Source organism: Quercus suber, unplaced genomic scaffold (genome assembly GCF_002906115.3).
Source record: "Quercus suber isolate HL8 unplaced genomic scaffold, Cork oak 2.0 scaffold_102, whole genome shotgun sequence".
Lineage (NCBI taxonomy): Eukaryota > Viridiplantae > Streptophyta > Magnoliopsida > Fagales > Fagaceae > Quercus > Quercus suber.
The window spans coordinates 382806-393656 of NW_027069567.1; the positions used below are offsets into that span (position 1 = coordinate 382806).

The 10851-nt window shown below is 32.3% G+C and overlaps 1 protein-coding gene across 1 annotated transcript; it reads right to left on the reverse strand.

Moving 5' to 3' along the window:
• Positions 1 to 5946: 5946 nt before the first annotated feature.
• Positions 5947 to 10851, reverse strand: LOC112005175 (receptor-like protein EIX2). Its single transcript, XM_065774918.1, has 3 exons — positions 10537 to 10851; positions 7617 to 10188; positions 5947 to 6243 (listed from the first exon to the last, which is right to left on the reverse strand). The coding sequence occupies exons 1-2, from the start codon at positions 10849 to 10851 to the stop codon at positions 7660 to 7662; spliced, it is 2844 nt and encodes a 947-aa protein (XP_065630990.1). The 3' UTR covers positions 5947 to 6243; positions 7617 to 7659.

Here is a 10851-nt window from a genome sequence, read left to right on the forward strand (position 1 = left end):
TTACAAAATTGTGCACGTGACTTAAAATCATGCAATTCAATTGCAAAAGTGTGTGTACACTAGATATTAACTTTTGATATTTATAAATCGTAACATAAAATCACAAGTTTAAAGCAAAATGGTGCATGTGTACTTTGTTTAAAATAGTGTGTGCACTAGTTATTACTCTTTGATACAAATACACACAAAAAATTGATAAATTTTTTATTTATTACATTTGTTAAGTTGGCAAACTTTCACTAGTTCTTATTTGGGTCTACTGCTAATTAACATTACTTTTTTATTTATTACTAACGATATGCTACACAACATATGTCAAACTTTTTTGTGTCTCTGAACTTTCTCAAAGCATTTTCCACACGGATACTCTTTATGTTTGCTAAACGTAAACAATGGGCTTTGACTCATTACTTAGAATTTTGATTTTATTCTTATTAGTATTATTATTATTTTACCGAGATACTGAGTTCATGATTAAGATGTGAGTATCAAACAATTCAAACCTGTTGATGAACATTGTTCAAAGCCATATATATAGCTGTAGCATTTTAATATTAAACGATTAACTCTAATATTTTTATGAATAATAAGTTAGAAAAATTAAATGTAAAGATATGAGAAATAATGTGGTAGATGAGGAGTTAGTGTGGGGACTGAGCTTGGAGTTAGGGGTTGAAGTATTAAAAAAGAAATCATTATGAAATTCTAAATTAAATAAGCATCTATTTAGCTTTAGCATTCACTAATTGTCAACAAAGATGCAAACACAAAATCATTGTTTCATAATACATTACAATGTAATTATTTATGAAAAGAGAACTTGGTGTGCATCTACGATGATTGCGTATGTTATTGAGTAAGAGTATTTTATTTTTTTTTTAAAATTTTTAAAAGAGCCTTTTTTGAGGTAAAATTGGTTGATTGAACTAATTAATTTTTTTAGCTTTGCAATCGATAATTTTTGTTATTGGGCTTTTTAATTTTGTTTTAGGGTTTATATCTATAAAAAAATTTATGGCCTTTAAAATGATTAATAATATTGTTAAGGGTTGGCCAAGTATAATTTTATTGAACTAAATTTCTAAACACACACACTAGTATTGGGAGGAGGGTAGGGGGAGGGGAATTTCCCTCCAAGGTCCAAGAATAGTTCTATCCTCAAGTTAGTGCTTAGTTGCAAAATATCACACACATTGACACATGTTACATAAACAAAATTTAGACATTCATTATATTCTCTGACATTGTATTGGTGCTCTCGTCTCCTTTTTGCTAGTTCATCATGGAAGGACAGTCCATTCTTAAACATGTTTAAAATTAAAAACCATGGTTTTAAGGTTTCTTGACTGATATTATTGCAGCTTATTAGGTACAACGTATGAAAGACTAGTATTGCCTACACTCACTTCGGGGTGTGCGAAAAATCGAATGGACTAACTGAAATTTAGAATTTCGGTTGGTTTTCTCTGATTTCAGTTTTTAAAATTTAAAATTTTTTTGTATGACCCAGAATCTTTTCATCCGAGGATAATGATCTCTTCGGAACACTGATGCTCTCTTCGGACGAAGTTTCTTCGTCCTCATGTATCCTTCTTTCACGCGAAGTATCCTTCGACAATTTTAGTCTCTTTGGATATACAATAACCTTCACATTGAGCTTTAGACCCACTATGTATGGTTGGACTTTTCCCCCCACAAAAATGTAGCCATATTTTGCATGAAGCCATTTAACATGGCAATAATATGGTCAATATATCCTGATTTTGACATGATCATAGTGGTATTAATAAAATGAAACCAATTTAATCAACGATAAAATTGTTATAAAAATATATATTAAATTAATCACTTTTTTTTGCAAAGAAGTGTTTAGAGTACGACCATTAAAATATTGGAAGAAACTAATAACTCTTCTTTAAATGTCTAACTTTAAATTGTCACCTAATGCCACAAAATGTGTTGAGTTAGTCATGTTGGAATTAAAACCAACTAATTACATTGTCCAGAGTGGTTAATGGTTGGGAAATTTCCCAAACAATATATTTGGGCCAATAAAAGATAAAAACTAATAATAGTAATGTTATTAGGGAATTTTTTGTAATCAACTCTGTGAGGGATCTAATCCTGCCATTCTTGCGTATGCTTAAATTGTGTATAAGGTTTTTAGCAACATTTTCTATAAAACTCAGGATCTACATTCCTAACCACAACAATACAATTTTCTAATACAAAGTTTTTTGGCATTTGTGGCGTCAACAACTCATGAAGTAGTCCTTATTGGTTAATAAATTGACACCTCTGACATTAACCTCAAAGATGCCGTTATGGGCACTTACTTCTCTTAGAGGATAGAGCTTATTTTGCTCACAATAGAACTAGATAATGTATGGGAACTAGCCAATTTACCTATTTACAGAGGCGTTTTTTTCAGAGTATTCGTCAGAATAGTTTTGAGATAACGCGTATGAATAACATTCCCATTGTTATAACTTATAAGGTAATTTATTCAACCAAAAGTACTACCCTATAAAAAGATATGTAAATTGCAACTACTAAGTACTAACTAATGTCGGAAAGCTATTGACTTTGGTGGAAGAGAATTCAAGCTATTGCAGATGTTACAAATCACTAGTTAAATTTACTCTGCGTTGCACACTTAAAACCTAAAAGAGAGCACATTTTAATTTTGACAACAAATAAAGAGAAACGTTATGGATAAATAGCAATGTGAGCTATGCTACAACGTACTTTCAGTCATACATAACTTAAAGAACATAACTAAATTTGCCAAGGTTATTCAAAGAATACACTTCAACAAATTTTTAAAACTAAAATGAATCCCAATGTATTTGGAATGTTTTAGTCAAGTAAGTTAAACAAAGTTTTATTAACAGATGAGCAAAAATGAGGAAGTTTCATATAATATCAAGGGAAGAAAGTAAAGTTTGATTATATATATATATATAGATATAGATATAGATATATAAAGTAGTAAAAAAAATTTGTTGTTCAAAGTATATATAAAGATAAGGTTAAATTGCAAAATTACACCTTTAAAATTTAAAAATGTTTGGATTTTATATCCTAAAGTTTTATAATTTGAATTTTATCCCTTAAATTTTATTTCATTTGCATCAGCAGTCTCTCCGTTCATATTTTCTGTTAAGTGCCACGTAAGCTAGCCACAAATGTTTAGTTCATCCAATAAAATGATACAACGTCATTTTTATTATGTTATGTCATTTTTAATTTTTTTTTTAAGTCCAAAAAATGATGTGACATCATTTTATTGGACAAATTAAACATTTGTGATAAATTTAAATGACACTTAACAGAAAATATGAATAGAATTTCAAGTTGTAAAATTCAAACATTCTTAAACTTTTGGGTGTAGTTTGCAATTTAGCATAAGAATAAAATGAAAGTAAATGTTAATTCTACCCTTGTATCTTTCCTTTATGAAATCAATCAATTCACATATTCTAATTTTTAACCTAATTAAGACCTTCAAAAATCAAGTAATAGGAGAAGTAAGGGAGGTCGCCCCTCCTCTAGAAAGGACATGAGTAGTGGAAAATATTTAATGAACAAACTAGTGAAAGAAGCAAACAGGAACATTGTAATACATCCATTAAAAGGAGAGATATTACAGATGAAGAAAGTTTGTGTCTGTACATTAACCTTAGAACAAAGAGGTAAGGAATTCATGAACAAGCTATTCTCAAACACACTTTTAATGCACATTATAAGCCTAATGGGCTGATTAGCTCCTACTTCAAACCCTTCTTATAAATAATCTTTGCATTTGCATAGTTTCATCATCCATGTCTATGTGGTTTTGAAATAAAAAGAAAAGGAATAAATTTAGTTACAGTTAATATATTAAGTTTCTTGATTAAATTCAAATAGCTGCATTGGATGTAACTGTCATTGAAAAAGATAACACTATTTATACTTCATTACAACATAATCATATATTTGAATACATTTAGGGAACTAAATATATTACACCTAAGGGTTGTACTTAAATTTTGTCCCAAATAAAAAGTGTTGTTTACCTATTATGTTTCATCCAAAAATCTTTTGTTTGGGCATGTTTTGATTTCTTTAATTCTTTTTTGGTATGTTTTACGAACTGTACGTTTTTGAAACTTGAAAACCCTCAAGACCAGTGATATTCTAATTTCTGGACATTCCTTTAGGTTTTATCACCGCAATCATATATGCAAAAGGCTGGCTTTTATTTTATTTTTTTGCTGAATAAAAGACTGGTTTTTATTAATTACCAGTGTGTAATTTTATGTATATGTATATAACAATGTGGGGGCAAACCTAAATATTTTGTAAGAGATTAAATTCTATAAGGGTGTGGTATAAAACTCAAGTTTTACCCCTCCAAACTCATGTCTCATTATCATATTACATATTATAGAATACGTACTATCACACTCAATCAATTCTAATATTTATTTAAAAATCCAACTTAGTTATAAGTTTATTGAAATATTATTATGTGTGATTAGATGTATCAAATTTTGAGTAAATAACTGATATGTCAATCTTTTATTGGATGGTGTAAAATATAAATTTTACATCCCATCTCTATTAAGTTTGGACTCATTTTTTAATACAAAGGCAAAAGGAAAGCAAAATGTCGGTAATTGTGCATTTATTACAGTATTAGGCAAGGAAGCACCACCTCACAAAGCTCACTCTATGTCTGTTTGTGCACAACTTTTCTATACTTTATTGAAAAGAAAGTTTTCTTTAAAAACAAAGTGTGAGCTTGGGAAGCGCATTTTGCGCGTTTATCAGCAGTGCATTTTTTTGGTGTGAATCTCGTGCAGTGTTCATGAGACTTGCAAGTATTTTTTCAGCAAAAACAACTTTAAAATTAAGTACCACTGCACTATTCACATATTTAAAAATTATTTTACTATAATATATTCGGTTTTCAACAATAAGCGATATCCAAACAGACCTAAAGCTTTGGTTCTTCATGTATGGTGATGGTTTTGGATGGAATCCGTTGGGGCTACAACTGTAAGAAGGATATAGAGAACTACATGAACATTGACATGATATGACACAAGATAGAGAAATATGACAATTTTGAAAATGACAAAATTTAGCTACAAAATCGATTGTAACCTTAGGCTAAAAACTCACTCAATATCTTTTTATTGGAGCTGAATTTTGACAAATCCACCATTGGATTGCATCTTCTTCTTACATCCTCCATGTTTGCAAAATTTCAAGAAAATTAAAAATCAATAAATAAATTTTTAAATTACAAGTTTTTGTAATTTAAAATTATGCATAAAAGATAAAATTATAGATTTTATAGTATATGATATCTGATTGACACAAAAATTGATATGTGCATTAAGAGCGTAAAGTACATGTAATTCAACGGTTAGATTTTCAAAATATGTAGTAATATTTATTTTACTAAGCGAGTTTATAGCCTAAGACTACAACCAATTTTATAGCTAAACTTTGTCTTTTTGAAAAAAAAAAAAATTCTTTTCTTTTCTTTTCATGTTTGTTTAAGTTTCTAAAATACAGAATAATCAAAATATCTAAAGATATCTAATTTAAAAAATGATTTTTTTTTTTGGTACAAAAAAAATTTATGCTTTTTTCCTTCCAACATATTATGGACGCATATTAAAGAGTATTCTTGTCTTCTTGATATATCCGTATTAAGAAAATTGTGGAATTATAGAGTGTCCGTATCTCTTAATCTTAGCGGTACAATAAGCAATTAAGGATTGATACAATATGGGAAGTTAACAAAATTGACCATATAGTATTAGGTTTCATGATAAATATGCCAGAATCAAACAATTCAAACTTGTTGACAAACATTTTAGAAATATATGTTGATGTTCATTCACCATCCAAATTTTATTATAATTTCATAGGTTCAGAATACTATACATCTCATGCAAAAGAGATTAAAGGTAGATCCCACGTACAAAAAGAAAATTTTCACCACAAGAATCTAAAACCAAAAATCTTAAAACCCTATACTTATTAAGGGACCCACCTATCAAAATCTTTAAATATTACTTACAAAATTCATGTAGAATTCACTGTAAGTCTATAATATATATTGATTATTCAAAATATATATGGGAGAGAGCCTGAGAAAAAAGAGGGCCAAATCTGTCTTTTAGTTTTCAAGAGTGGGTCTTGCATCTTCAAGCTAATAGTACTCATAGTGGCACCCATCATAACCTGTGGACACACCCCCCAAGAAAAGAAAAAAAAGAAAAAGAAGAAGAAGTAGGATTAGTAAATTACAGTAGCAGATACGTACATACACATTGTATGAAAACAGAATGTACATGCTTTGCCCTATTTACAAATTACACTATTTAAATTTGAAATATTTTAAATTTAGTTCTTTTACACTATTAATTTAGGTCCTTTTAACTTTCAATTGTTTTTAATGTAGTCATGTTGTCCACGTCCATTCAATCTGAACCGTTATGTCAACAATGTTGTTTAGAAAGTGGGAAATACTAAAACTAATGACAAGATTGAAACAAAATTAGACAAAATGACTAAATTGAAAACATATTAAAGTTAAAGGATAGGAATGAAGAAAACATTTTAAGAATACACCACAGGTGGCTCAAACTATGGTGAGCTTGGAACAAATATAGTGGGGGCTGGTATATCTGTAGTTGGGCTTGGAACATATCTTCATATATGGGCTGGGCTCAATATAAGGTGGGCTTAAATATAGGCCCTAGTGGGCTTGGAACATAGGTAGTTGGAAATGGTACACTACTAGGTGGGCTTTAAAATTTTCTGGGGGATTTGTGGTTGGCGGGCCCGGGATCGTACCAGTTGGGCTTGGAGGTGGGCTTAGGACTGGGAGAATTGGTGAGAGATAGTAAAATGGTGATGGTACTGTGGACAAGTACAATATGGAGGTGTATTTTCAGGCAAGGGTATTGGACCTAGTGACTCAAATGGTGGTAAAGAAAATGGTGAACTCAAACTCAGGGCCGGGCATGGGAAACACAAGCCAACTACTTCAACCATGATTAAAACCAAGACTCGTTTTAGGAAAAGTTATTTGGTTGAACTTTATTACACAGAAAATTGCTTGCAACATTTTAAGGGTAGATGAGCCAAATAGGCACAAATCCATACTTTTTGACACCCCAAAATCACACCGCCAGACATATCAACCACAATTTAAATAATTGTAAAACAAGATATAGAAAAAGACAAATTACCCAAAAGAATTTGGAAAAGAAAAAAAAAATCGGAAATAGAAGTTGACAATATAAATTAGCAAACATATTAGCTACACAATGAAAAGATTCCAGAACCCAAACAGAGAATAACTCAAACACAATCAAAGATTCAAAATAATATTCTACATCGATCCTAAATGCCCATATAAACTTCAAATAAGCCAAAACCCATATATCTAAATCATCAGTTCTTTAAAACACGAAAACTAAAAAGAAAAAGAGCATAGGGATATCATCAAACACACGGAAATTCCGAAATTACATTAAAAAAAAACAAAAAAACAAAAAAACATTTATAACAACCAAAACAGAACGACAGGTAACGAAAATCTTACATACCTCAAACGAAGACCCAAAGGGCTGAATTTTCCATCTTCAAACTTCAAAATTTTTCCAGCCCCAATTTCCTTTTCCAACGAACCACTTTCAATGCAATTGTTAGCGCTATCCTGTCTTTGATATCATCACAAAAACGAAAATACCAATGCCTCCATGATTTCTTCACCAGCAAGGTGCCACAAACACTCCAGAAGCCTACAACAAACCCAAATCCAACGCAAACATAGAACCATAGCCTTTCAAAATCATCTCCACCATACTTGTCTTCAGAACTGCCACCAATAAAATTTGGCTCCTCAAATGTTTCATCTCCAGGGCACTTGGTTAGAAGAGGGGAGCCACACAACGAAGGGTTGCCCTCATAGATGGATGCATCATTTAGTGTTTGGAGTTGATTGCCAGATGGGATTCTTCCAGCCAAGTTGTTGAAAGACAAGTTCAAATATGCCAAGGAGGTCAAAGAAGACATGCTTTCAGGAATAGGTCCAGAAATATTGTTGTTTGAGAGATCTAGCGTTTCTAGCCACCGCAAGTTCCCAATATTATTGGGAATCTTTCCAGTTAGATGATTCATTGACAAGTTTAGCGTACCTAATCCCTTGAGACTTGTTACTTCATCAGGAATTATTCCTGTCAAATTGTTCCCTGAAAGATCAATGGTGTTAACAAATTTGAGAGTAGTATCATATTGCAACTCTCTTCCTTTTGTCACTATGATTGCTTTTTCAATATACATCAAGTCCAAAGAGTTGTATTGATCATTGTTGTTGCTGTTAACCAGAGTAGTCAAATTATTTAAACAATCTGGAATGCCTCCAAAAAGATTGTTTTGTGCAATATCTAGGATATGGAGATATAAAAGATTGCACCATTCTCGAGGGATGGTTCCATTGAATAGATTTGACCGTAAACGTAGAATTAAGATATTTGGTCCTATCCATGACGGAAGGTTCCCTGATAAATGATTCCCACCAAGATCAATGCTCAAAAGAGAAGAATATTGTAAAGTAGAAGGAATTTCTCCATAAAAATGGTTGTTGCTCAACACTAATATAGAAAGGTTACTCGAGAAACCCATTGATCTTGGAATTTTTCCATGTAGGCTGTTATATGAAATATCCACAACCTTCAAATCTTGTAACTCATTCCAATAATTGGGGAGCTTCCCTGAAAGTTGATTGCTATTGAGATCAAGTATGCTAAGATATATCATTTTTCGTATGGATAATGGAATTTTACCACTGAGGAGGTTCTCTGAGAGGTCTAAAATTTCCAAGGTAGTCATTAGATCACCAATATTTGACGGGATAGGACCTGCAAATGAATTGTTTTTTAAATGTAGTTCGACCCAGTTTTTAGCAAGCCAAACTGGGATAGGACCTTTGAAGTAGTTATGACTTAGATCAATAAATTTTACATTTGGAAGTACTAATTGTTGTAACAACTTCCCTGTGATCTGATTGTTGGATAGATCCAAGTCAACGAGTTGAGAGTTCTTAGAGAACCATTCCTCAGGTATAGTGTCAGCGATTCTAACGTTTTTGAGATTGACATACGTAAGCTCATTTTGAACTTGAAGCCATACAGGAAATTTGGGGCCAATGATACAGTTTTCTAGTTCAAGAGATTTGAGCCTAAAAGGAGGAACCCAGTTGTACATCACGATGAAAACTAAAGAGTGGACTGTATAAGTTGTTAATACAAAATCTTCTAACCTTGTGAGATTCATCAATTGGGTTTCCGTGATGACACCTCTCCAAGAATTTGCACTGAGATCCAAGATGACTAGTTTTGAGAGTAGTCCAAGACTTGCAGGAATGGTTTCATTCATCTCATTAAAAGAGAGGTCCAATTGCTGTAAGGATGACAAGTTGCCAATAGAAGGTGGAATTGAACCCCAAAAAGAGTTGAAATAGAGATTGAGGTATCTCAAGCTCTCAAGTCTCCCCAATGAATCAGGAATGTTTCCCACCAACTTATTGAGACTCAAATCTAGGGACTCCAGGCTATTGTTCAGGCAAGTTGAGAAATGATCTAAAAATCCATCAATATTGCCGCCAATATTGGTCGATTTAAGAGATAAAGTCTTCAATTTACAAAGATTTCCTAAAAAGCTTGGCAAATTACCCGTGATGTATGGATTTTCACTCAAATCAAGGTGCTCAAGATTTCTTAGGTTCACAAAATTGTATGGAATGGTACCTTGTAAAGAATTAGTGCTGAGATCAAGAATTGTGAGGCTCGTAAGATTAAACAGCCACTGAGGTATGGAAGAGTCAAATTGGTTGTTTGATAAATCAAGGACAAAAAGAGATGTGAGATTGACAAATGGAAAAGAAGGTGGTAGGCGGTCAAACTCACACTCAGATAAATGTAACTCACGAAGGGAAGGAAGCATATTAACTGCATGCAGCCAATTTGCTCCTGTGAGATTTCGTCCCCCCATATCTAGGTACTTCAAAGAAGAGAGACTTGGCAGCCAATCCAAATTATCGGCTTTCATGTTGAAGCTGTTGCTATAAAGGTCAAGATGCATCAGGCTCGACAAATTTCCAAGATGAGTAAGAATTTCCTAAGGAAAGTATGCATAAGAGAGACAAATACATCAGGTTCTCTAGCATACCAAAAACTTCAGGAATTTGAATTTGATCAATATTATTCCAGCTTAGATCCAAGTAATTTAAATATTTCAAGTGAATCAAGGAAGAACTTACCTCTCCAAATATAAAGGTCAAGATGCATCAGGCTCGACAAATTTCCAAGATGAGTAAGAATTTCCTAAGGAAAGTATGCATAAGAGAGACAAATACATCAGGTTCTCTAGCATACCAAAAACTTCAGGAATTTGAATTTGATCAATATTATTCCAGCTTAGATCCAAGTAATTTAAATATTTCAAGTGAATCAAGGAAGAACTTACCTCTCCAATTGAGCACGAATTGTCTTCCCATTCACAACTTAGATCGAGCTTGGTAACGTGACCTGTTTGGTTGTTGCACTCCACGCCTCCCCATTGGCAGCAATCTTCACCAACCCAAGAAGAAAGCCAACCGGAATCATCAGATACACCTTTCTTGAAGCTGAGAAGTGCTTCTCTTTCAGTGTAGATGCATTTGATATTAGCCCGACTCTGATCTTCACTGCATGAACTGGGTTTGAATATCCCCAAAGGTGAGGATCCAAACAAGGAAAAAAGAAGAAATACAAGAATAAAATTAAGATTAAGATTAGCCAT

Excerpts from the sequence above, each read along its gene's own strand:
- LOC112005175 (XM_065774918.1), bottom strand. The coding sequence starts at position 10,851 with ATGGCTAATCTTAATCTTAATTTTATTCTTGTATTTCTTCTTTTTTCC. Across the intron at positions 10,189-10,536 it reads ATTCGTGCTCAATTGGAGAG|GAAATTCTTACTCATCTTGG; the intron begins GTAAGTTCTTCC and ends TACTTTCCTTAG.